We start from the raw sequence: 27,628 nt of genomic DNA on the forward strand, positions 1-27,628 counted from the left end.
CCCTTCTCTTCCCTTCCCTTAGACATGGCCTTCTATGACTAGAGGAAACACATGGTGGAAAAGTGACTTTCTCTTTTACTCTTAAATAGCTCAAAGTACCTATCTTGGTTACTTTTCTGTTGCTGAGACAAAATGTTTGATGCTCAAAATTAGGGAATTTGGAAAGGTATCTAGCTCACAGTTTGTGGAGATTTCAGTCTGTAATCAGCTGGTTCCAAGGGAAGGGTGGCCTGACACAGGGCAACCGTTTATGATGGCAAAAGACAGCAAAAGTGACAAGAGCAAAAGGGAGGAGTGTAAGAAACTTTCTGTCCCTTATGTTGCGTGCAGGCCACACCCACTTGGTGTAGCACTCACGTCTGTAATCCCAGCATTGGACCATGAATCACTCACAAACTATAGACACCTGCCCCCATGGCCACGTGAGGCTTTGTGGGGGACATCCAGGCACAAACCATAACAATGCCCCTTTCATATGCCCTTCTCTCCTTTAGGGTCTACAGATAATGTTCCTTCTTAGGTGCACAGTGTTCATTTTCTAAGATGCTGGTTTTCTGTCCCTGTGGTTTAATGTATGCCTCACCTACCCAGCGGTGAGCTCCATGCATGGAGGTATTGATGTTTCTCTCACAGTGATCTCTCTAGAGCCTTCGTGGTTTCTGCAGGTAGCAATTGCTAATCTTAACAAGGATCCTTTGTAAGGGAGGAGTCACTTTTCTTTTGCTATTTCAGGATTGTCTTTGACAGTTTGACTTACTGCATCTCAGTATGAGTCTTGAAATTTATTCTTCTTGGAGTTGATAGAGTTTCTTGACTTTAATCCTATTTGGGAGGTTTTCAGACATTATTTGTTCACATTATGTCTTTCCTCATTCTCCCCTCTTTCTCCCGCTTTGTCTTCCCATTCTGTGTAAGTTTGCTTACTTGATGGTGGCTGTAAGTCCCGTAGGCTCTATTCACTTAATTTTTTTCTTGCTGCTCCTATGACAGAATAATTCAGGTTGTTCTAGCTTCTTGTTCCTTGATCTGTCTGCTTGCTTACTTCTGCTGAATCCCTGTAGGGAATGTTTCATTTCAATTATTGTACTTTTTAGCTTCAGAATGTTAGCTTCCTTTTATAATTAATTTTATATTTTCTGTCTCTATTGGTATTCTCATTTGGTTCATACATTTTCATAACTTCAAATATTTGTAAATATTTTCCTTATTTGAATATATTTAAGATTGTTTTAAAGTCTTTGTCTAGTACACTCATAGTTTCCTATTCATTGGTGCTTTGTGGCTTTGTTACTATTTACTACATACTGTGCAAAGTCTGGCAATCAAATTTTCTACTTTTGCAGAGTTATTTATTAAATTGTTGAATGTTGTTGTGATCCGTTTGTCTAGCATCATTCACACTAGAGACTGTCTTCGTCATGTGTATTGATTGAAGTCCATATGTCTTAGTTTGTGTTCACCTAGTGTTTTGACAAAAGCTTCCTTAAACATGAAGAACTGAAATAAAGAAATTTAAAAAAACAAAGGAAAAAAACCCCAAAATAATACATCTTCTTGTCTTGAAAAGCAGCATTGTGTTGGAGTACTCCTTTAATGCTTAGCTAGACTTGAGTTGAGCTTTGGGATCAGCTGCAGCTGTAGGATAAGGTTTAAGATCTTATGCTGTTTGTTTTATAATGTTGTGATTTCATTTGCTTCTATCTCAGGGTATTTTCTGCTTTTTTCCTCATTTCTGAATTATTTCTGGTTGTGTATCTGTCTGAATTCTCCTGAACACACAGATCCTTTGAATGTACTAAGTTCCTAAAGAAATTTTCTTCTTGGCACTTTCTCCCAGGCTTTAGGAGAATTCAACTGGTCTTTTGCCCCAAACATCTATCTACAGGTCATTCTCTGGCTTAACATGTTTTTGAGCTCACTTTTCCAGCCTGAATTTGGCAAAACAAATGCCTCGTGTCAGCCCTTACAGGCTAGAGCAGATCTACACAGTAATTTGTGAATAGATTTTGCTTTGCATACTTCAGAACCAGTGAGAGAATTGCATTTAATTAAGAAATCACAAAATGTTTCCACCAGTTAAACCTCCCCCCGCATTTTAAAATCGCCTTTTTCTTGATTGAGCATTAACTTGATTGTTGTAAACCTTTGCCTATTTTCCAGACTCTGTCAAAGATTTTTCTGACATGTTTTCCATATTTCTATTGTGGGGAGCTTTCATTTTTCAGCTCTTACATTTTATGTTTAGAAAAGCATCTAAAGTTAGGAATTTAAGAATGCATTTGTTATAAACACAGTAAAATGCATAACTCTTAAGGCTCAGTTTGATAGGTTTTGACATTTGACAATTACACCTTTGCAGCCACCCACCTAAAACAAAGTGTAGACATTTTTATTTGAGTACATTCTTAGCTTCTAGGAGTGGTGGCATTTACCTATAATCCCTGCATTCAGAGACTGAGACAGGAAGATTGACAATTCAAGCCCAGCCTAGGCAACTTAGTGACTTTGTGAGATGCTGTCTCACAATAAAAAAGGGCTGATAGGATGAAAGGATGTGCAAAAGCTTTTGGTTCAATTTCCCAGCACACCAACCCCCTTTCCAAGTACATTCTGAAGGAGGTCTGTTGTTATTACTATTATTATTATTTATTTGTCTCTTATTGTTGGTTTCTAAGTCTTGCTGTATATTTTCGGTATGAATTCTTTGTAGATAAATGTACTGCATATTCTTTTTCATGGTCTGTGACTTGCCTACACTATGGTCACTTTTGTGCAAGTTTAAAAATGTGACAGGATTCTATTTATCAGTGTTTTCAGTTATGGTTAGAACTTTTTGTATCCTAAGAAATTTTTGCCCACTCTAAACTTGTAAGATTCATCTCATGTTATCTTCTAGGAGCTTTGTACTGCAGTTATAGGTTTAGTGATTAGGTCTATGATTGATTTTGAATTAATTTTTGTCTCCTAAACAGAAGAGGTGACTCCCCCTCTCCACCTCAATCACAAGTAATTTAGTTGTTCTCTACCGTTTGTTAGAGACTTCCAAATTGTTTTTGCTGCTTGGCCAGAAACTTTTGTGTGAATCTCTTTCTTCAGTTTATCCTGTCTCATTGTTATTTTTGTCTGTTTCTATGCCTATACCATCTTGTCCTAATTAGTTTTATGATTCTCAGCCAGGAGTGATTATGGAGATATTCGGCTATGTTGGAAATATTTTTGGTTATCACAGATGGGTAAGAGGCATGCTGGTGGTCTCTAGTGGGTGAATGCAAGAGATACTGCTAACCATTTTATATATACAAGACAAATCTCAACATTAAAGAGTTAGCTCCAAATACCAGTAGTTTTAAGCTTAAGAAATCTGCTTTATAAGTCTTGAAGTCAGTGAAAACTTATACTTAGGTATAAGTTTTTTATGTTTCCTTTTTTCTCAAATACGGGTTTGGTCATTCTGTCTTCTTTGTATTACCTTATAAAATCTGGTTATTAATTTCTACAAAAGAATCTCCTATTATTTTGCTAGGAATTGTCTTAAAAATAGATCTGTGTATAAGTGCTGCCTAGTATGCTAGTTTAGATTTATAGTTTAAATACAAAATAATTGGCTAAGGTCCTGCATTCAGTCTCCATTATTGGAAACAAAAGGAGTCCAAAATAATTAAAATATTATAAATAATTCAAATGGAATGTAGCTAAAAATTTACTTGCTTAGCCATAGGCATATTGAAGGTGCTCAGCAGCTGTGTGACCAGAGTTCATAGCCATAGAACATTCGGCATCACAGGTGGAGAACGGATATTTTAATAATATTTATTCTTTTGGCTCATGAACGTAGAAGATTTTTGTTAGTTTTTCTTTTCTTTTTTCTTTAGATTCTCTTATCATATTGCAAGAGTTTGGTTTAATCTTCACTTATGGCTCATTTTAACCATGAATGGGTATTGCTTTCTGTCGGGTTCTTTTTCTCTTCTCTACATCTATTCAAATGATCATAGAGAGGCTTTTCTCCTTTAATAATTTTATTGGACATTAGACATTAAAATAAACCTTGAACTCTTTCCGTAATCCCCACTTGGTCATGATGTATCACTGTATTTATATATTGCTAGATTTGGTTTGGTAATATGCTTAACTGAAAAGGTAAGGAGTTTTACATTTATGCTCTTGAGAGATACTGGTATGTGTCGTTTTCTTATAACATCCTTATACTAATTCGGCATTAGGGTCATCCTGGCCTCAGAGAGAAGTTGGAAACTTCCCTGGAGAGAGATTTACTAGTAATTGAGTTCCTACTCTGTGCCACTTTGCAGAGCCTCGGTCCTTTAATGCTTCCAAACATGCTAGAGATAATAATGTTCCTACTTTTCAGGCAAAGAACCTCAGGCTCACTTACCAAGTTATTAAGGTGTCTGAGTTACTTTTTTTGTTGTTGCTTAGACAAAATACCCAACACTGAAAGGTAAAGGAAGAAAAGTTTATTTCAGCTCACAGTTTGTAGAGGTTTCAATCTATAGTTGGCTGGCTCCAAGGCAAGGTGTCATGGCAGAAGGGTATTGCAGAGGAGAAACAGTCCAAGGCAAAACAGGCAGCAGACAGTGAAGCAGCAGCAGCAGCAGCACCACCACCACCATCAAGCCTGCCTGTTTTCTTTCTTTATATTCCATCAAGGCTGCAAACCTGTTGATTGGTACACATATGTAGGATGGAGCTTCTGTTATCCACGCCCTTAATCCCAGTGTCACACTGTTAATCCACATTCACACATTATAACCCAGCCACCACTGAAACTCTCCACCTGTGACCACATGAGGCTTTGGGGGGACATCCATATACAACTGTAACCAAAGGGTAGAGTTGGAGTCTGATTCTAACCTCTGAGGACCCTTAAGGATCAGTCCCTGAGCCACAGGTCCCATTGGTAGTGCCCTGGAACAAACCAGGCTGTGTCTTGGCTGGTGTTCACCCTTCAGTCTGTGGGGTAGAGCCCAGCTTTCTCTGTGGGGCTGTGTATCCAGCAAGGGGACCTGGGGGTTGAAGCTACCACTGGGCACTCTTTGGCCTCTGCCAGATTTGTTCTCCATCTTCCTCTTTTTTTTCTTGGAGTATAAGGGTTTCTAATTACCATCTGAGGAAATGGTGGGGTCTTAATAGAACTAATTCTAAATGGTTGCTGACAATATATTCTCATTGTGGGTGGAAATGGGAATTACCCAGATGCTTAGCATGGACAATCTCTCTTTCTAGGATGCTTGGATATTAATTCATCTGTGAAGGGGGCTCGATTTGTCAGATTCTGTGATGCATTCAATATTCCACTCATTACTTTTGTTGATGTTCCTGGCTTTCTTCCCGGTAAGTCATTACCGAAGGTGGGACTAGGAGAGGTGGCTTTGCCCAGTAAGACATTGAAATTTTATTTAAAGTTCTTTTTGCACAATTCCATAAGGATATGTGACGTCTCAGTATTTGGGTATCTAAAATTAGGACTGGCCCTGGAGTATGAGGGTTTCTAATTACCATCTGAGGAGATTGTGGGGCCATCTTCTCACATGGTAAGACAGAGCTGTATAAGGATTGGCTGTCTTTGGAGGTGCAAGAAGACCTCAAAGCTGTGAGTGGCCAGCAAACTTGGGCCAAAAGTACTGACTCTTTTTCATGACTCAGGCACAGCACAGGAATACGGGGGCATCATCCGTCATGGCGCCAAGCTTCTCTATGCATTTGCTGAGGCAACTGTGCCCAAAGTTACAATCATTACCAGGAAGGTAAGGCCCTTCTGTAACTTCAATATTCCTAGCCCCCAGCAGCATGGCCATTGTGGAGGTGTGATTGTCACCAGAGCTCGAGGAGGAGTACTCCTTGCTCACACATGTAGAGGCCAGTATTTACAGCCCTAGAGAGATGTCTGTGGTTTTTCAGCAGAGGGAACGGAAAGAGCAGAGCAGAAATGCCAGGAATGACATGGAATATTGACTGTAGATGACATTATAGATCTCAGCCCAGGAGGCTGAGCAAAGCCCAGGAGGTTGGCTGCTGTTCTTTGCCTCTATTTAATCAGTTTTGTGAAGTCTCAGAGATATGATCTGGTTGTCCTCAGGCTCTGACATCCAGCTTTTGGATCTGTTCTAGGCCTATGGAGGTGCCTATGATGTCATGAGCTCTAAGCATCTTCTTGGTGACACCAATTATGCCTGGCCCACAGCAGAAATTGCAGTCATGGGAGCAAAGGTGAGGATCTCTAGCTTTCTTCTTTCCTAATTAGATCAAAGGACTTTCCTTTCCTAGTGGGAGCTCAAAGCATAGTTGGTAAATGTTGGGAAGGGGTGAGGGGGAAGGGTAGGAAGCAGGGCTAGGTCTTGGCATGTCTTCCCTTTGGGGCCAGCACTGCCTCCTGTCCGCCTCTTACTGCAGGTGTGTGCTGATGTCTTCATAGCAGAAGACTCAGATGAAAGAACAGAATGGCAAGGGCCCCAGAGTAGGTTTTGTGATTGTAAGTAGAAAGGGGAGAAGTTTGAGTAAGCTGAACAAAAACCTTGAAGAGATCGCATGTCCTTCCCAACCCTCCCTCAGCACCACTGAAGATCCTGGATCCCATAAAAACAGAACTTTATTTCTGACCATAGTCAAGGTACATCTTGCTGTTTGACATATTCTCTGTTCCTTCCTTGCTTCAAAAGAGCTATTGAGATTGAACCAGGTAACTCCCAGCATCCCTAGAACTGACTTACAAGTGTTTTGATTTGAAGGCCAATCCTTACAGTTTAGTCTGTGCTCCTTTGGCTACCTAATTGTGTACAAGAACTCAGGGTAATGAAAAGGGAAAACCAAACTGTTAATTCCCCTTCTTAGAGGCTATAATGACGTTAATAGTGGAAAGTGGGCCAAACATTTTGGCCTAAAGGACAAGGAGTTCAGATAGAGAAGGTGAGCATATCAGTCAGTATTTACTAGAGAAAGAAATTTAATGCAACATACACAAATACAGTGGTACCTCAGTTTATGAATGTTTTTGCTTGTGAACAGTTTTGTTTGTGAGTAAGAGTATTTGGCAAAATTTGGTTTTTGTTTTTCAAATTTTTTATTGCATGATACAAAACTGGCCTTTTTTCCCCATATGAACATGAATGTGGCCATTTTTTTCCAGAATCATGAATTGAATTAAGTTTGTGAACCAAGGTACCACTGTATATAAGAATTTGCAAGGTTACCTTATAGTGGCTGCCTGCAGAGTCAGGTATGGTAAAATATAAAGGGGCTGTCTGAGTGCTGGAGCTACAAAGGATCCAGGCAGAGGCCTGGAACTTACTGTAGTGTCCTGTGCGAATTTGTATCAGGAGGCTGAACAGTCTGTGCTCAGAGGCTGAAGGGTTGGTGCAGGAGGTGAAAGAGTCCACTGGAAGCCAGAGACGATGTTCAAGGTGAAGGCAAAGACTGGAGCTCCTCTGAAGAAACAGAACTGAGTCTTCATTTTTTGTTTGCCTTTATTCCATTCAGGCAGCAAGCTTATTAATTGCTGTCACACCTAGGGTAGGTTTTTGTCTTCAGTAAATAGTTCAGTAAACAGAACTATTTAGTTGGGCTTTTTTTTTTTTTTTTTTAAACTCAAGTGGACACAGTCACTTAACTATCACAGTGGAATAGAATTGGGACCACTGCTGGGCATCCCATCTTGCAACCCCTGGAGTCATGAGGGCTGATCTCAAGTGGTACGTGTCCCTCTGCTTTTGTCTCTGGAGCTGGCACTTATTCCAGCACTCTTCGGTTTGTCAGGAAGTTCACAACCACACACGATGATTATGAGTTGATCAGTCTATCCTGGTTGGGACCCCACTCCAGGGAACCTTGTTATCTCTTGTGACAGGGTGCTGTGGAGATCATCTTCAAAGGGCATGAAGATGTGGAAGCTGCCCAGGAAGAGTATATCCAGAAGTTTGCTAACCCTTTTCCTGCAGCAGTGAGAGGTGGGACCTGGTGTGGAGGGCAGTTTTGTTCACTTGTTTGGGCTCATTTTTTCTCTCCAAAATGTCTTACATAATTGCCTTTACCTTTGCCTTCTACCTTGTGGACTGGGGAGGGTTAGGGCTATGATTGTTTATGGCTGACCAAGAAGTTTAGCAAACAGGATTGAAACAACACTGTGAAAGGATTACATTTCTAGGGGTTGTTCTTGTTATGTAGGATTATCTAAAAACCCATCCCAAATTTAGTGGCTTAAACTAACCACTAGTTTTTGCTTCTGGTTTGAGGGTCAGAAATTTGCTTTGGGCTCAGGTTGGCGGTTCTGCTTGTCTTGCCTGTGATCATGCCCACTGCTGTAGTCATCCTGTGTGTCTTGAGTGTGGCTTGTCAGTTTAAGATGGCCTCACTTAGGCACAAGGTGCTGGCTGTTAGCTATACCCTTACCATAAGATCTCCCAAGTTTAGAAGGCCAATTCTTGGCCTTTTTATGTGGTGTGTGTATAGGGGTAGCAGAAAGGGTGTGTGGAAGCTGCAGGAGCCTTTGAAGCCTAGGTTTGGAAGATGCACAGTGTCATATTTGCTGCAGTTTATTGGTCAAGGTAACTCAAGACCAGATAGAATCTATCTCTAGGTGAGAGAAGTGGCAGTCACATTAGAGGACTTGTGTACAGGGATGGAAAAACTGTCTGAGTCATTTTTGAAAAAAACAGATGTATTTTCTTCACTTTTGGTTGAATTTATCTTAGCAAAGTGGAAGCCTTGGAGAAGTATGGGTAGGGAAGGGGGAGACATTTTATTTTTCTTGCCAAGTGCTCCTAGGCAGCAGTTGAGGGCCTGCCAGGAGAACAGGCAGACTCCTGGGAGGCCACAAGGCCTGGTGCTTCTATATCACTGGGGCTCAGGCATGGTGACTGGGCTGAGCACAGGTAGGTTGGTGGCATCGTCTGGGCATGTGGTCATCTTTTCTTGCTGTACTTCACTAGGATTTGTGGACGACATCATACAGCCTTCTTCCACACGTGCCCGAATCTGCAGTGACTTGGATGTCTTGGCCAGCAAGAAAGTGCAGCGTCCTTGGAGGAAACATGCAAATATTCCGTTGTAAACAAGCCAAAGGGAAAAACAAAATGAGCTGAGCCAAGAGCTCATTCCTACCTTTGTAATCCTGAAAACCTGGAACTCAAAATATCAGTAATAACTTGGAATAGCTAATATTTATTAAATTCTAGGAAGATCTCTTTTGTGCCATGTTATAAAATTACTTCCTTTATTAAAAATCTTAACTGGTAACCAGTTTTTTGAATATAAATTTTCATTTTTTATGATAGATATCTGAGAAACCAAAAAAAAGTAGGAGGAAAACAGAATGTATCATCACTCAGGACTGACCATGTTTTGGTGCTTGAGAGTCAGGTGTCCCGAGGTCCATGTGTTAAGAGCTTGGTGTGAGGCGGGATTGTCAAGGGTGGGACATAGTGGGAACTCTTCGGGTCATTTGGTGGTGTGTTCTGTAATGGTTTGTGGGACCCTGTTCTCTTGCTTTGTCTTTGGCAATGTGATCTCTCCTCACAAATGTGCTCCTACATGTGATGCAGCCAGGAGGAAGTCATCAGAACCAAAGTGATGTTATCACCATGTCCTTCAGTCTTTGGAACCAAGCTAAACAAGCCTTCTTAATGAAGTTAGTTTACCATAGGCATTTTGATATAGTAATGAACACTAGGCTCAATGGTGGATCAGTTAGTTAGTATGTGCCAGGAACCACCAGCACGCACACACACATACAAAAAGCCCCCAAATTAAGACAACATTTTGGTATCTTGTTTTCCTTTTTTCTCTGAGAACAATTTTTTTTTTTTTTGTCTTTTTGAGACAGGGTCTCGCTATGCAGTTCAGGCTGGCCTTGAGCTCACTTTGTAGCCCAGGCTGATCTCGAACTCGCAACGATCCTCCTGCCTCAGCCTCCTGAGTGCTGGGATTACAGGCATGAGCCACCACGCCTGGCTGAGAATAATTTTTTTATCTGTGAGAAGTTTGTTTTATAATCCCAATTAAAATAGGGACTATATGTCCTCTTTTAATTCCCATGTGAATTGTAGGTGGCTAATGAAGTATTTGTGACTGTGCTTGTGCAGAACAGATGTGAAGTAAGGTGTATTGTGCCATGCAGACTTACTTATTTCCAGAAATGTATTCTCACATTTTAAAGCACTGTCATGGTTTATGTCTGTGTCCCCCAGGCCTCATGAGTTTGAATTGTGCATTTGTTATTCGTTCATTGTCTAGTGCTTGGATTGATGGTGTCAGTGCTCCACCCACAAAGGGGTGGAGCCAGGATGTGATGTAATGGCAGGAAGGTGTGTCTTGCTCCTTGCGGGTTCCTGTTTGCTGTTGGCAGCCGCTATGAACTGCAGCCCAGCCAGGCCCACCTGTCTTGGAGCCAACTAAGTGTGGAATGAAACCTCCAAAACCTGTAAGAAATAAACCTTTCCTTTCCCAACTTGGGCTTCAGGTATTTTGTCTCAGCAGCGAGTAAAATTAGTAGCTAAGATAAGAACTTTATTGTGAAAATTTAAAGCCTATAAAAATGCTGCAAGATTTTTTTTTAATAGCATTAATCTGTATTTCTTCAGTTAACATTTTTTGTATTTACTTTATATTTTCATAAATACATTGTGTCATGTATGTGTGGATAATTTTTGATGAGAATTGTAAGAACAGAGTCCATTGTCCTCCAGTTTGTCTTTTATGACATTGGCATTTTTGAGGGAAAGTTTAAGAAAACTCTTGCCATTTTTGTAGAAGTTCCTCAAGTTTGCCTGATTTGCCTCCTTATATGTAGATAAAATAAATCATAAATGTAGCTCTTCAGTGTGTCACATCAACAGGCAGTTTTATTAGTAGTTAATGCTGATCATATGACTGCAGAGGTTTTCCTACCAAGCTGACCATTTTCCAATTTTTTTTTTTTTTTTTTTTTTTTTTTTTTTGGTACCAGGGATTGAACTCATGACCTTGTACTCACCAGGCAGATGCTCATGTTGCTGAGCTAAATTCCCGGTGCAAGCTCACCATTTTCCCTTTGTCACTACTAATTATTTTGTGGAGCATCCTTTGGTCATTTATCAACAAACTCTTACCCAATAATATATTATCACTGATGGTTGCCTCAGTTAGTGATTGTGTTGATTATAAAGTGTTGTTTCTAATCTTTTATCAGTACTTCTCAGAAATTTAAGCAAAGGCCTTTCTCTTTTTTGTATCAGTTTAGACTCATGGATTCTTTAAAATGTGTTCTTAGGGTGGGCATGGTAGCACATAGCTGTAATCACAGCAGTCTGGTAGATTGAGACAGGAGGACTGCAATGTGGAGCTTAGTCTGAGTAACTTGTTGATCTGTCTCAAAGGTTGTAGGGGGTATTATTTCCTGACATGGCTAGTGAGTTGGTTGCCCACGTTCTTCTCATAGCCCCAGTAATTTTTTGAGCACTCTTTTGTTTTCTGATAGAGGATAATGTTCTAGGCTTATCTTGTATTTTCCTTGTCCCACTCTGGATTTTTAGTGGGTGTGCCATTTAGAGGCTAAAATTAGTAACAGAGTGAAGTTGTCACACTGACAGTGGGCAGTCATTTCTTCTAGATATTTTCAGCATCCTGTTAGGAAATATTTATACAAATAAGTGTTTAATAAATATGTATTCTAAATACATATTTATTATGTTTTTAACATCATGAGTTCAAACTTAATTACAAAACAGTACCATGGGTTCTTTGTATATTTATGCCTCTTCCTATAGTAGCGAACTGGGCTTCCATTGCCCTGAATGTATTTTGCTCATTTGCTGCAGTGCATGAAAGTTTCAAAATCACTATAGCTGTGTCAACAATAAAGCCTTATAAGTAAAGCTCTGAACTTTTTCCTAGTTCTTTTTGTCTTTTAACAGAAAGTACGTGGTTAAATCACTTAGATTTAGTAACTGAGTGGTTATATTCATCAGTGAGTCCTTTGTGTAAGCTTACACATTATGTAAAAAAATTTCCCATTCTTTATTGACTTTATTTTACTGCATGTGCAGTGGATCAATAGCTGCACCAACACTGGAGATTTAAAGTTGAGAGTAACGGTCAGCTGTGGTGTACTGCTCCAAGATGCCTCATGGTGTGCTCTTCACTCTGATGAGAGGCCAGAGCTTTACTATTGAGGATTTTCCCTTGCTCTAGGCCCATGGCTCCACAAGTCTTTCAGCATAGCCTGGTGTCACATTATTTCAAGGTCAACTTAATGTGACTGTGGATCCTCCATTAAAACAGTACTATGGTTAGGCAAGTTTCCCTGAAAGGCCTCTGAGTTAAAAAGACTTGGCCATCGGAATGTGGCACAAAGGAAGTTGTGAGATACAGGCTGGTGGGAGCAAGTTAGGTAATGGGGGATGTGCCCTTGAAGGGATCCCAACCCCTTTGTTTCTCTGCTTCCTGACTGCAAAGAGATGCACAGGTCTCCACCACCACACACTTTCACCATGACAATACTACCACAGAGCCAAAGCAACAGATCCAAACCACCAACGGTGTGATGCTTTTAATTCTTGTGGGCAGATACCCAGAAGATACATGAACACACATGTTTATAGTGACACAATTTGTAACAGCTAAATCTTGGAAGCAACCTAGATGCCCATCAACCAATGAGTGGATAAAAAAGATGTGTTTTTAAAAAAATATATAATTATTACTCTGCCATAAAGAAAGACACATTTATAGCTAAATGGATGGACCTTGAGTCCATGATCATAAATGAAATCGGAGACACATGTAAATACCACATACACTCAAGTGCGTGAAACTGAAAATGTAAATAAGAGCATAAATGTATAGTAGATATTGTGAAATAAACTTCAAAAAGAAAAAAGAAATGCGGAAGGAAGGGAAAAAATGAGAAAAGGATAAAATGAAAACCCTTGCTTTGTGAACAGGGAAGCTAAGGGGGTTTGAAAAGGGATAGGAATGGGAAAAAAGAGGAATTAATATATATCATGTACAGATACATATTCCTTGTAATGAATTTGGTCATTAGGTGTACCTAAATTGTACCAATAAATTTTTTTAAAAAGACAAAAGAAATTAAAGTGAAAAGACCACCCACAAAATGGGAAAAAGAATCTTAGCTAGTGCTCCTCAGACAGTGAACTAATATCTAGAATATCCAAAGAACTGAAATATTGGCATCTGAGATGTTTACATAGTCCTCGGATGAAGTACAAATGGCAAATATATGAAAAAATGTTCAACATCACTGATCAATTGAGATGCAAATTAAAACAACACATTACATTTCATTCCATAAAGAATACTATTATAAAAAAATTGACCAATAATGAATGTTGGTAGGGCTGTCCCTTTTCCACTGTTGGTGAGAGTGTAGACTGGTGCAACCACTGTGGAAATTAGTGTGGAGATTCCTGAAAAAGCTAGGTTTGGAGGTTCCATTTGATCCAGCTGATCCCCTTCTAGGTTCTAGTTATCTTCCCAGCATTAAAAGCATCATACCACAGTGATACATGTACACCCAAGATTATAGTGATGCAGTTTATAATAGCAAAATCTTGGAAACAACCCAGATACCCATCAACCGATGAATGGATAAAGAAGTTTTACTATAAATGAGTTCCAGTTACTCTGCTATAAAGAAAGATAAACGAGGCATTTATTAAGTGGATAGATTTGGAGACCATATTCTAAAGTGAAATAAATCTGACACACATGTAAATATCGCATTATCTCACTAGTGTGAGAAAGTGTAAGTAGGAACAAAATTGTATAAGATATGGTGAAATGGGAAGAAATAGTTCAAAAGGAAAAGCAAACTGGGGAGAGGAGGAAAAGGAAAAATGAGAAAAAGAAAATGCAAACAAAGCTTTGTAAAGGAGGGAAAAGGGGCAAAGGGAGGTGAGGGGAATGGGAGATAAAAAAATCAAAATATATTATGTACAGGTACAAAATCTCTGTGATGAATGTGATCATTGTATATAACTAAATTGCACCAATAAACTTAATTTAAAAATAAAACCAGCAGTTGACTAGCATAGAAAATTGGTACCAAGCAGTGGTTCTTATCGTGACTATAAATGACAGTGTTGGTCAGAAGCTTTTGGAATTTGCTTGTGCAAAGAATTTGGAAGTCAGAGGTGGGCTAGAAAAAGCTAGAATGTTGTTAAGCATAACACTACTGGTGATTTTACTAGCTCAGGTGCTGACTGGAGCCAGGTATGATGGTTCATACCTGTAATCCCAAAACTGGGAAGGCTGAAGTAGAAGGATCACAAATAGCAGATTCTGTGTCAGAATCTCAAAACAAACACTGAGCATGTAGCTTAATGCAAAGGCCCTCCTGGCTTCAATCACCATCCAGTGATTGTGAACAGTTAAAAGGAATATGCTGATAAGGGCTGTATTGAAAATTTGACCAGTAGCCACTTGTGTTATTTTCTGACAAAGGTGTGGCTACATTTTGTCCATGCCTTACCTTGAAACTTTTTAGGAGACCGAGTTTAAAGGTAACAGGAGGAAATCTCAAGACAGCATACAGTCTAGGGCATGGGTATTACTAGCTGATTTTATCCAAAATTTACAGTGATAATCAGGAGCAGAACAGTAGATTTGGGAAACTGCAGACGCTTTGGGGACAGTGGAGTTTTCTCATTGTGTGTTGTGCAGGAATACTTTTCTCCACTGCCTGCACCTTAAGAGCAACCCCTACACACACATACCAAATAAAAACCCATAAAGCACCACCAAAATCAAAAATGCACAGCAAACAAAACCCAGAAACAATGAACAGAGGGCTGTCAAGTGCCTGCATTTAAGCTGAGATAATGTCAGTAGTGGGAGAGGTCAGAGGCCCTGTTTAGGCTTTAATGGACCCAACCCTGCCATGAGTTATACAAATTAGTTGTGCCCAGGTAGGTTTGTCCACAAGCCTGTGTTCTCACCATGGAAAGTAGTTACAGAGCTCATGAGGCGGGCAGGATGAACTAAAAGTTTGGGTACTGGTGAGGTGAGGTGGTCTGCTTCCCTGGGAATGTTTGCCATACAACCTATGCAAAGTTACTACCACATGCATCAGTGTTGTACACAGCAGTGCCAAGATAATAGCCAGGTAGTTTTTTATGAGCTTCTGGAACAATAAGCATATCCACACTGCAACTTCGGTTGCAGTCTTTTGGCCGTGTTTTGGCCTCCCCCAGCTAGTTCTCTCTCTGGTTGAACTGATGCTTTTGCTTCGGTGCTGGTGTTTTACAATGTGATCAGCCTAGTCAAAAATCTTGTCTTCAAGGTGAAGAATAGTCAGATGCAGTGTTACTGTGAGTGGGAGTTGATAAACTCAGATTTCACCTGACAAATGGGAATATTTTTTTCTTCCTTGTTCCAAAGGATTTCTGGAGAGCTGTGGTGTTATTCTTCTGTTGAGAATTACTGGTTCTTATAGTCTTACAGTGCTTCAGTCAGGAAACAATCCCACAAGTAGTAGCTGTGTAGTAGCTGTGGCTTCCTGGGCACTGATTGCCCCAGTCCGGGCTACTGAGGAAAAACTGCCACATTCTAGTGGGTAAAAGCAGCCTCAATCATTAAGTTCTGATTGTTTACCTATTGTCCTGGGTGGTGAAGATACTTCCACTGTGTATTCTCAGGAGCCAAAAGATGGTCTTCACAAACTGGTACCTGCTGGTTAGGTGGTCCAACTCTGTAATCTCAGTTATTTGAGAAGTTGGGGCAGAAGAGTGCAAGCTTGAGGCTAACATGGAATTTAGTGAGACCATCTCAAAACAAAACAAAACACCTAGAAATGTAGCTTAGTACATCTCCTTCCCTCCCCCCATGGTTTTTGATAAAGGTCCTCATAAAGCAAGCAGAGCGGAACGAGCAGAGACAGAGCACTGAGTTTGATCAGGTAGGAGATGCCTGAGCAGGCACCAAATATGGTTTGCTAAAGACACCCCTGGTTTTTCCTAGCCCATGGACTCTTACCTGGGAGCAGGTAATAGCAACTGAAATAAAGAAGCAACTCCAGGAAGCTTTAAAGGAATTCAAACTAGAAATAATCTCCCAGGTAAAAGAATAAATGATAAAAGAAATGAAAGAGATGCTGAACATATCTAAAGACACAGTTAAAAAATTGGAGGAGCTAAGCAAAAAGATAGAATCCCTGGATGAACAATATGAGAAACAAACAGAACATATAAAGCAGATGCAAAGAGATACAGGAAATCAAACATTCCATTGATAGCTGTAAAAACCACTTCAATGAAAGTGAAGGTAGAATTTCAGACCCTGAAGACAAGATTTCAGCTAGTGAACAGGAAAGGAAAGATCTTTTAAAAATAGCAAGAAATCAGGAAATAATTCAACAGCTAAAAGACAATGCAAATAAAAACATAAGATTAATAGGGATAAATGAAAAAGAAGGGGACAATATAAAGGATGTCAATAGGATATTTAGAGAAATAATAGCTGAAAATTTCCCAAACATGAGATTGGAAACTGACATCAGGATCAGTGAAACATAGAGAACGCCAAATAGCCATAACAAAATAAAACTACACCCAGACATATAATAATCTCCCTCCCAGAAATCCAACAAAAGAACAGAATATTAAAAGCTGTCAGAGAAAAAAGACAAATCACTTACAAAAGGAACACCTATCAATCACAGCAGACTTCTCAGCATAAACAGTAACGTCAAGAAGAGAATGAAGTATTTCAGATCCTAAAGGAAAACGGTTTCCAACCTAGACTGATGTGCCCTGAAAAACTGTCCTTCAAAATGGACAAATAAAATACTTCCATGACAAAGAGCAGCTGAAGAACTTCATAATCACCAAGCCAACCCTGCAAAGAATGCTGAAAGACAGTTTAGATATACTTAGGAAAAAACCACTAAGCAAAGCAGACAATTAAACAGAATGGAAAGATAGAGATGCAACAGCAGAAAGATAACGTCAACAATAAACCAATATATATCAGTTATAACCATTAATGTAAATGGTCGCAATTCACCAATTAAAAGAAACACTGGTAGAATGGATCAAGAAACAACATCCAACCATATGCTGTTTACAAGAAACCCATCTAACCCAAAAGGATACTCACAGACTGAATGTCACCAAGGATGGAAAACAATACTTCATGCAACAGGCCCCCGCCCAGAAAACAGCAGGGGTAGCTATTCTGTTTGCAGACAATGTGAACTTCAAACCAAGAATGATCAGAAGAGATAAAGAAGGTCATTACATACTAGCCAGGGGAAAACTTCAAGAGGAAGAGATAACAATATGCACCAAATTCCAGAGCACACAGTTATACAAAGCAAGTATTAATAGAAATGAAAAATCAAATTAGCAATAACACAATTATAACAGGAGACCTTAACACACCATTGAACCCAAGGAAGGTCAACCAGACAGAAAATCAGCAAAGAAATAACAGCACTGAATCACACCTGTGAACGAATGGACTTGATAGACATACACAGTGTTTCATCCAACATCAGAATACATGTTCTTCTCAGCAGTACATGGGACATTCTCTAAAACAGACCATATACTAGCTCACAAAACATATTTAAATAAATGCAGAAGAGTTGAAATTATCCCATGTATGTTGTCAGATCATAGTGCCATGAAACCAGAAATTAATGATAAAAGAAACTGCAAAAATCCCACAAACACATGGAAATTGAATAATAAACTCTTGAGCAATCAGTGGGTCACGGGAAATTAAAGAAGAAATTAAACAATACCTACAAGCAAACAAAAATGCAAATACAACTTACATCTGTGGGATGCAATGAAAGCGGTCCCCAGAGAAAAATTTATTGCACTGAGTTCCCACATCAGGAAAACACAACGAATGCAAATAAACCTGATGCTACATCTCAAAAATCTAGAAAAAGAAGAACAAGTTAAACCCAAAGCCAAAAATGGGAGGAAATTATAAAAATCAGAGCAGAAATTAATGCAATAGAGACTAAGAAAACAATCCAAAGAATCAATGAATCAAAGAGTTGGTTCTTTGAAAGAATAAATAAAATTGATAAACCCTAGCCAACTTTATTAAAAAAAGGAAAAAGCTCAAATTCATGCAAATAAGGAATGAAAAAGGCAAAATCCCTACAGACTCTGTAGAAATGCAGAAGATCACCAACACTTATTTTGAAAACCTCTACTCATAGGTTTGATAACACAGAAGAAATGGACAGATTTCTAGAAACATATGAAGTACCAAAGCTAGGTCAAGAAGATGTAAAACTGCTGAATAACCCAATATCTATTAATGAAATTGAAAATGTAATTAAGTCCTTACCTACAAAGAAGAGCCCAGGCCCAGACGGATTCACTGCAGAATTCTACAAGAAATACAAAGAAGACTTAATGCCGACCCTCCTCAAACTCTTCAATAAAATCGAAAGGGAAGCAGTCCTTCCTAAGTCATTCCTAGAAGCAAATATTACTCTAGTACCAAAACCTGAGAAAGACTCAACTAAAAAAAGAAAACTACAGGCTAATCTCCATAATGAACACAGATGCAAAAACCCTCAATAAAATATTGGCAAATAGGATGCAGCAAATCATCAAGATTATATATCATGACCAAGTGGGATTCACCACAGACATGCAGGGATGGTTCAACATACGTAAATCAATAAATGTAATCCACCATATCAATAAAGCCAAAAGTGAGAATGGCATGAGGATTTCTATAGAAGCAGAAAAAGCTTTTGATAAGGTCCAACATTCATTCATGATAAGAAAATTGGAATAGATGGTCTTTACCTCAATATGATAAAAGCCATCTATGATAAACTAACAGCTAGTATCATACTAAACAGCCAAAAACTGAAGGCCTTTACCTTAAAATCAGGCACAAGCCAAGGATGTTCCTTATCACTGCTCCTTTTCAACATAGTACTGGAAATACTAGCCAGAGCAATTAGACGAGAGAAATAAAAGAGGTAAAGATAGGAAAAGAAATTATTATTTGCAGATGACATGATACTCTACATAGAAGACCCCCAAAACTCCATTGAAAGTCTCTTAGATATAATAAATTCAGCAAAATCAATACTCAAAAATCAGCAGCATTCCTCTATACTAACAACAAAATCACTGAGAGAGAAATAAGTGAAGCCACACCCTTCACACTAGCATCCAAAAAAAAAAAAAATACTTAGGAATTAATTTCACAAAAGTGAAAGACCTATACAGAGAAAAGTATAATACTCTGAAAAAAGAAATCAAAGTGGATCTCAGAAAATGGAAAGACATCCCTTGCTCATGGATAGGAAGAATAAATTTTGTGAAAATGGCCATTCTCCCAATACTATTACACAGATTCAATGCAATCCCAATGAAAATACCAACAACATACCTCATAGATCTAGAGAAATCACTCCTAAAATTCATCTGGAACCAGAAGAGACCAGAATAGCAAAGACAATTCTAAGCAGCAAAGGCAAGGCAGGAGGCATCACAATCCCTGACTTGAAGTTATACTACAAAGCTACTGTAATAAAATCAACATGGTACTGGAATAAAAACAGAGCTGAAGATCAATGGAATAGATTAGAAGATACAATCACAACTACAACCACACTCAACCATCTTATCTTCGATAAAGTGGCCAAACATGTTCACTGGAAGAACGACAGTCTAATAAATGGTGCTGGAAAAACTGGCTCTCCATATGCCAAAAACTAAAACTAGAGCCATGCCTATCACCATGTACTAAATTAAAATCTAAATGGATCAAAGATCTGAATATTAACAGAAACACTAAGTCTATTGGAAGACAAATTGTGTAAAAACCTTAAAAACATAGGGATAGGTACAGAATTCATGAACAGGAATCAAATCACACAGTAAAATACTTCCCAGAATCAATAACTGGGATTGCCTCTTATTAAAAAGTTTCTGCATGTCAAATCTCCACCATAGTGAAAAGAAAATGCACAAACTGGGAAAAATCTTAATGAACTGTCCCTCAGACAAAGGACTTATGCCTAAAACATATAAAGAATTAAAAAAAATCAGGCCCCTGAAGTCCAAAGACCCAATCCAAAAATAGGCATCTGAAATGAATACATAGTTCTCAGATGAAGAAATACAAATAAAAAATAAATACATGAAGAAATATTCATCATCATTGGTCATTAGACAAATGCAAATGAAAACAATACTGAGATTCCATCTCATTCCAGAAAGAATGGCCAGGATCAAAACTACCAACAACAAATGCTGGCGAGGCTGTGGGGGAAAAAGGAACTTTCCTGCACTGTTGTTGGGAGTGTAGACTTGTACAACCACTGTGGGGATCAGTCTGGAGATTTCTCAAAAAGCTGGGATTGGAAGTCCCATTTGACCCAACTATTCCACTTCTAGGCATATTCCCAGAAGAACTGAAAACATCATACCACAGTGATATATGTGCATCCATGTTTATAGCAGCACAATTTGTAATAGCCAGATCTTGGAAACAACCTAAGTGTCCATCACCTGAAGAATGGATAAAAAAAGTTGTGGTATTTTTATACAATGGAGTACTACTCAGCTATAAAGAAGGATCACATTGAGATATTAATAAACAAATGGATGCAACTTGAGACCATACTTATAAGGGAAATAAATCAAACACACATGTATAAATATCATATAGTCTTCGTAGTGTAAGAAATGTAAGAGTATATAAGAGTTTACAGTAATCATGATTCCCCATTACATTGCTTTGAAGCCTTATAATGTTTGCATTCATTAGTTGGAATGGTTTTATTCTGGGTTGTTTGTCTGTGATGGTATGAACAGCTATTTTGAAGAAAACAAGACATTATAATAGCTAGTGCTGATTTAATACTGTCTTGTTTTGAAGTCCTACCAAGTTTTTGTTCTACTGTCATCAGTTTTATCATGTCGTCTCTTACTGGATTTTATTATGTGATAGTATAAACAAATTTTTTATGGACAAGGAGATAATATAGTAACCATTGTTTGTTTTCTGTTAGTTGGTTTTGAATACCCTGTAATACTTTCATTCTCTTGAATGGTTTTATAATATCTTATGTCTGATATTATAATGTATGAAGGTATACTCAAATATTTCAAGGAAAGACACACTATGGTAGTTACTGTTATGTCGGGTTGTCTTGTGGTGAAACAGTATGTTGCTTAAATTGTTCTCATGTGTTCTGTTATGTCGTCTTTTATCTTAATCTTTTTAAAATAAAGATTTTAAAAGGGTAAGAAACTCCTCATAAGGGAAAAAATCAGGAACAAGAATAGAAGAAAGGAAAAGAAAAAGATATAAATTTGTATGTACACACTTCAGATAGTTAAGATGATTGTGCTACCAATTCTATTAGTTTTTGGAAGAAAACAGTTAACATTCATAGGATTAGATTAATTTGCATGTTTATATCTGGTAACCTGAGTAACTCTTTTGAAGGTAACTATGGCAAAATAACCTTATATTCCTACCTCCTTGTCTTGAAGGCCTGTATTGTCATTGTTTTGGGCTATTATTTATTTGTCTTTTTTTTCTACTAATCTGTTTTGTTTTTCCCTCTATACGTTATGGTAGCCATTGTTGATTTTTCCTATTGTCTGGTTTTGAAAGCCTGTAATGCTCCCATTCTTCTGTTTTGAACAATTTGATAGTATTTTGTCTTGTTTGAATTCATTGTGTGAAAATATAAACTATTTTGAAGAAAACAAGAGATATTGTGGTAACCACTGTTTTTTTCCTGTTGTCTTGTCTTGAAATCCTGTCTTGATTGCATTATTTTTGTTCTGATCTTTGTTTTGTTCTATTCTCTTTAAAAATTGAAAAAAAAACATAAGGCCTGACACCAGTGGTAAATGGCTCGTATAGAATTCTGCAGTATCAAGGTTCTATAGAAACTGGTGGTCTTTAAAGGGCCACAGATCTATACAGCTGAATGATCTTAGGCAGGGCAAGAATGTAGGCAATAAGCAATGGATGTTCTCTGAATGCCACATCTAAAAATTAGCCTGAAGGAAACTCATTCTTAAACCACAGACAACTTGACCTACTGATTTTTCTCTTGAGGAAATCCAAGGACTGAAAGAAAATTTTTAGCTAATCCTAATTTTTTTTCTTAAAACAAAAACGTGTTCTGGCAAACTTACCATCAGTTGAATTATAACAGCAAACTCTCTGAAGAGCAAGCAAAAGAGAAAATAGTGTACTTAAAGCTTTATCTAGTAGGAACAATAGGATGACTACCACAGGCCTGATTTTGAATAGTTTATTAAAGGAAAGGTGAAGCATCAGTTTCAAATTGTACAAAAGGAAAAAAAAAACCTCATATTGCAAATGTACAATTTACAGAATTACTAGCAAAATCAATCAAGGAGACACTGAAAATACAAAAATTTGATTGACTTCAAACTGAACTGGAAACCCATTGGAGTAGATTGCTTGGTAGTCTGTAATTTTAAATCAGCATCTGTTTTCCACAAGAGACTGTCAAGCAAAGAACCAGGCATGTGCCAGGCCTCTCCATGCTTGCTCCCTGGCCAGAACTGTGGGCAGGGCTGGGGTGGACTACCCAGTCTTTCCTGCCGTTTTACTTCCAGTGAAGCCTATCCCCCTTAGTTAGAGCCCAGGAACTGCTGAATTAGCAGTTAAAACAATTTTGATGACCAAGGTTTTTTTTTTTTTAGAATTATACAAATTGTGAGAAAAGTTGGTTTTGTGTCTGTTTACTAAAGGATGAATAAAATCCATTTTGCTTTTTCTACACAAAAGAATCATTGTGTGCACAGAATTTTTTAAAAATGTCTTTCATTTTTGGTAAAAAGAAAGCCTCATGATTCTATTGCAGTTACTTAAAAAAACAGCTCAGAAACAGCTGTGGATAGATTGGTTTGGAAATTCTGAGGCTTACATTAAAAATTAGGAAGAAACTACATGGGCTTTTAAAAATAATAGCAAGTCTTAAAAATCCTAAGTGAATTATAACTCTAAACCATTGAAGACTGCCCAGAAGATTCATAATTTCTTTCCCCCAAAGAATTATTAATATGCACACTTAACACTGAAATGTAAGGTGTATTTTAAGGTAAGCTTAGGAATTTCAACCTCTAAGCACAGACTTCTATGCAGCACATACTTCTATAATTGGCAAACTTAATTCACAAAATTAGCGCATAAGGGTATTAAGTGCATGGGAAGTAGACATAGTTATGTTACACTTAAATTACTTTTGAATGGCAAAGGATTTCCTCATGATTATCTTTGTAAGAAAATGGAAGTCTGTGTAACCTGAATTTGATAGGGCATGAAATAAGTGGTAAAAACAGCAAACTGATAACTTGAGAACCAGTTTTGTTTTACTGAGAATACTTTATTTGCTGGTAGAAGTTGCTAAAAATGCACAGAACAAATACCAATAGAAAATGCACTGTATTCGAATCTCCCTATTCTATATAAAATGAATGGTGTACAGCATCTGTTGGAAAAATGGCTGCATGGACATTTATTTTATGCCCACTTATAAATAAAAATAAACCTTTTTATTCAAGAGTATATAAAATCTGGGAATTCATATCATCCATATCCATAGAGGGTGTGTGGTTTTTGGCAGAGATGCACGATGTCAAAATTTCATCTTAGCTTGTCGGTGTTATTCTTTCATGTTTCTGTGTTCACAAGATCAACCAAATCCAGTGAGTTCCAAAAACACTCTTCGGCAATTAGGATAAGCTGCTTACTCATAGGTTTAATAAAAATGGTTAGCTTTTAAAACATAAAAAGGCAAAATGTTAAAACGGTTCTTAGATTGTACAACAGGAAAATAAAGTTAAAAATATTTTTTTACTCAATGTTGAGTTTTCATAAAACAGGTGTACAACAGTGTTTATCCTGACAGCTGTTTTAAAAATTTAAAATTTCCTCCTCCCTCCACAAAAACACACACATCTGTACTGAGATAAGTCCAGTATTAGGACACAAATGATTTTTTGGGTCAATCTTTCTGAGGTGACATTCACCAACACTTCCTTGGGTAATTTACATGCTCCTCTTCTCTGTCACTGCAAAAAGGGATTGACCTTAATCATTTGATAAAAAACAAATCAGATCACATCAAAAAGTGTTTTTTCCCCATAGAAGCTATCACAGTATATAGGCCTCTAGCTCTAAATAATAGAGTTCCAGATTTGTAAATTTTCTTCAGATTTCAGAACATAGGCATTCCAAATCCCTAGAAAAATAGACATGATGATTAATTTCATGAATATACAAGACCCAGAAACCATAAGTAAAAAGCAGTAATAATTCAATATTTACTGAATCATCTTCTATGATAGCTGCAGAATCAAAGAAGTCTGGCCTCAGCTCAGCTCTCTCTCGCCGATTTCTTGATGGAGGCTGCAAAGAGAGATCATTAAACTTACTTTTTCCCCCTAAGACCATTAAAACAATAAATCATGATAAACAGCTAACATTTCTGACAGTATACAGAAACACTAAGGGTTAGTTTTGAAAAAAAGTAAGAATCTGGCTATAATTATATGAAGCACAGATTTTTAAGAAGCTTTTTGCTTTTGACTGTCAAATTAAAAGACAAAAAGGAGCTTTCAAATGATAAACTGAAAATCTCTAAAGTAACTAAGATGGAAAGCTTTTAGGGGCCTAGGATAGAAGGTTACAGAAAGAAATAGGAGACCATGTCATTCTAAACTTATTATAGGAAGCCCAGTATAGACAAAGCAACTTGTCCTGTGCTGAATTGTGACCATCCTGCCCCATTTAATGTGAAGTCCTAATCCTAGAACCTCAGAATGTGACTATATTTGAAGATAGAGTCTTCCTCGTTGTTCAAAGCATCCAGTCTAAAGTACTTGTTATAGCGGTTCTAGCTGACTGCTACCCTGCAAAATGGTCTGATGAATATCCATTTACTGATCACCTTGCTCCAACATTTGATTGATTTTGTTTCACTAGGTTTCCCTACATTTTCTTCCCAATGTTATTTCACCTATAACTATTTCAAATGTTATGTATGTAGCTAATGAAAACTAAAACCATACTACCATGCATTCTGAAAAAATATTTTAGTATTATATGTTTGATACACACAAATTTCCTTAAGTATGTTGTTTTATAATGAACACGTTGTCTTCTAGGATCTGTGTCTTACTGTTATGCTTGAGAACAGAGTGTATTGTTACACTGCAATTTAAAGTACAAGATGCTAGATAAAAAACACTATGCTGAAAGAGCTGTTGTGAGCTCTTTTATAAGGCACTAAAATCTATAAAAAGAACACATGAGCAGGCTTAGAAAAACAATACACTCAAATGCTCACTGTTGATCAATAATATTACCTCATCTCACCCTCCGTTTCCAGTGTTCTGAGAACAAAAGCATCATCTTAACCCAGTGACTTACATATTTTAAGAGAAGGAAAAATTAGATTTCTTTACCAGATCAATAACCATGGTGTCTTCAAATTCTTCATTCATATCTTCTAATTGGCTTCGGGATGACATCATCACATCTTCAAAGATGGGCTCAGCATCTTCTTCCATTAGACCCCGACTAATAAGGAAAAGGTATACTCAGAAAGCTGTATATCCATTCACTTTGGAGTCTTGGCTCTTTCTTAATTAGCTCTTCTAGTTAACCTAATTATGACTTACAGATTACACAAATTAAGATACTGAACTACAAGATAAGTAAGGATCATTCCTTTGGCTCACTGAAGATTTCATTAGAAGGAAGTACAGTATAATTAAATGCAGTGACAGAACATTTATATATAAGTAAGAAAACATTTAGCTATGTGACAATTCTCCCAAAATTCTGTTTGACACTGTAATTTCAATTTTATAAATAAGCAACATGAGATAGGTGTTTTAGTTTGCTGTAGGCCACATAACTGGAAAATGGCGAGCTCTAGGTTTTAAATGCTCAACATCTTGAAAGTTATGCCTCCTTTTTTTTTTTTTTTATGTGCACAGCATATCAGGAATTGTAATTTTAACTCTTAAGACTAACTGTCAGAAATACTGACAGAGTTACGTTCTTTTGATACTCAGTTTAACACTTACACAGCATGCCTTACTCCAGTTCTCACTTTCATGTAGTTCATTCCTGTCCTGTCCTTCCGATTCAGGTCTTCTAACTTCGGCTGGCCTAACCAAGAGATCTGCATCTGTGGACTAAGAGAGGGGGGCTATTAGTCATTTTGTGGCAGGAGATGATGTAGTAGCTGATTAGACTCATGCTAATAAAGTTATGGTTGGTTGGCTTTAATCCCTATGGAAGGGTAATATTAGCTGGATTTATTCTAGTACCTTAGCAAAAAAGGCAATAGATTATCCAAAAAGTTCCCTAAGTCTTTAGAGAAAGTAGGCTGGAGACAGTTGTTAATGCTTCAACTGCCAGCTTAAAGCCCCAAATCTCTACCCAACAAGGATACTTTAACTTGTTTCAGGACATTACAAGTCACAGGTGTACCTAGCATAGAAAATAACATGCCAATTAACAGAAATGATACTGGCCTGGCAGTGGAATGCCCAAAATGTTGTCTAAGAAAGGATGTAATATGTCTTTTATCAGTACTGTATTTATACAAGTCCTTATTACACAGTTTATGAGTATTGGTGGGGCTCCTACTTTGATTAAATCTATGAGGCTTAGACTAAAAGGGCTATGACTATAAATCTAGGGAAAACAAGACACCAAAGGGACTGACAAAGGGTAACTATTCTTGGAATTTATCAAATAAGATCTTAAAAATTCTTAAGGAACAGTTTAAATATAATCAAAATATTAGTAATCAATGAAATGGATGATAAAAATAATACAGTCTTATTTATTTGTTGCTCAGATTATGACCTTCCATTAGCAGAGGCTCTTAGAGCTCACTTTCTAAGGAAGTCACCTGTATTATTTTCTTGGAAGTCCTTGAGAAGAAACAGATCTGCCCAATGAATATGTGAGCACCAACTTAAATTAGCACTTAGTAAGATACTATATTTTTAAAGGTCTGAGACTTTTTCTTTTGAAGGAAAAAAAAAACCATTTTTTGGTTTTTTTGAGACAGGGTCTTGCCAAGTAGTGCAGGTTGGCTTTGAACTTGTGGCAAACTTCCTGCCTCAGCCTCCAAAGTGTTGGGATGACAAGTATGCACCACCATGCCCGGTGAGAAAAACAATATTTTATAAAGAATTAAGAGCAAAAGGTACTTTCACTGGCAAAACACAGGACTTTGCAAAGTGTCTTTCCAGAAAAAGGACACAACAAAAATACAATTTAATAATACTGACGTATATATTTAATATTCCCAAATGTTTTCATAGTCTTCTTCACTTCACTTTAACATATCCCTTTGATGTTGACAGTGAGAAGTTACCATTCTATCTTGAAAGATTAGAAAAGTAAAACTAATAACATAAAGTTTGTTCCACTAGATCAGTGATGATGAACCTATGGCATGCATGTTATTGTGTTTTTCTTTTAAGACAAAAGATGTTAATGTATGAGCTTTTTTTCTAAACTAAAACCTCAGTATTCAAATTTAATTTAGTGTTGGCACTTTGTAATAAATGGATTTTGGGTTACAGTTTGAGCACTTGGTCTCTAAGAGGTT

At 37.6% G+C, this 27,628-nt stretch overlaps 2 protein-coding genes across 10 annotated transcripts in view; one reads left to right on the forward strand and one right to left on the reverse strand.

Moving 5' to 3' along the window:
* The window catches only part of Pccb (propionyl-CoA carboxylase subunit beta), a 94,690-nt gene extending 82,826 nt beyond the window's left edge, over window positions 1-11,864 (forward strand). For both annotated transcript variants that reach the window (XM_003476736.5, XM_013159936.3), the window contains 5 exons: window positions 5,245-5,352; window positions 5,665-5,765; window positions 6,130-6,228; window positions 7,862-7,961; window positions 8,943-11,864. In XM_003476736.5, the coding sequence (XP_003476784.1) occupies window positions 5,245-5,352; window positions 5,665-5,765; window positions 6,130-6,228; window positions 7,862-7,961; window positions 8,943-9,064 (530 nt within the window). In that variant the 3' untranslated portion in view covers window positions 9,065-11,864. The remainder of the gene's footprint in view (window positions 1-5,244; window positions 5,353-5,664; window positions 5,766-6,129; window positions 6,229-7,861; window positions 7,962-8,942) is intronic.
* A 10,395-nt stretch (window positions 11,865-22,259) lies between these two features.
* The window catches only part of Stag1 (STAG1 cohesin complex component), a 426,216-nt gene continuing 420,847 nt past the window's right edge, over window positions 22,260-27,628 (reverse strand). For all 8 annotated transcript variants that reach the window (XM_063249046.1, XM_063249048.1, XM_063249043.1 and 5 more), the window contains 4 exons: window positions 26,085-26,195; window positions 25,458-25,572; window positions 24,319-24,399; window positions 22,260-24,232 (listed from right to left, as the gene is read on the reverse strand). In XM_063249046.1, coding sequence (XP_063105116.1) covers window positions 24,209-24,232; window positions 24,319-24,399; window positions 25,458-25,572; window positions 26,085-26,195 — 331 coding nt within the window. In that variant the 3' untranslated portion in view covers window positions 22,260-24,208. The remainder of the gene's footprint in view (window positions 24,233-24,318; window positions 24,400-25,457; window positions 25,573-26,084; window positions 26,196-27,628) is intronic.

Source organism: Cavia porcellus, unplaced genomic scaffold (genome assembly GCF_034190915.1).
Source record: "Cavia porcellus strain 051 isolate PalLab524CR breed Dunkin Hartley unplaced genomic scaffold, mCavPor4.1 scaffold_5, whole genome shotgun sequence".
In the NCBI taxonomy this organism is placed as follows: Eukaryota; Metazoa; Chordata; class Mammalia; order Rodentia; family Caviidae; genus Cavia; species Cavia porcellus.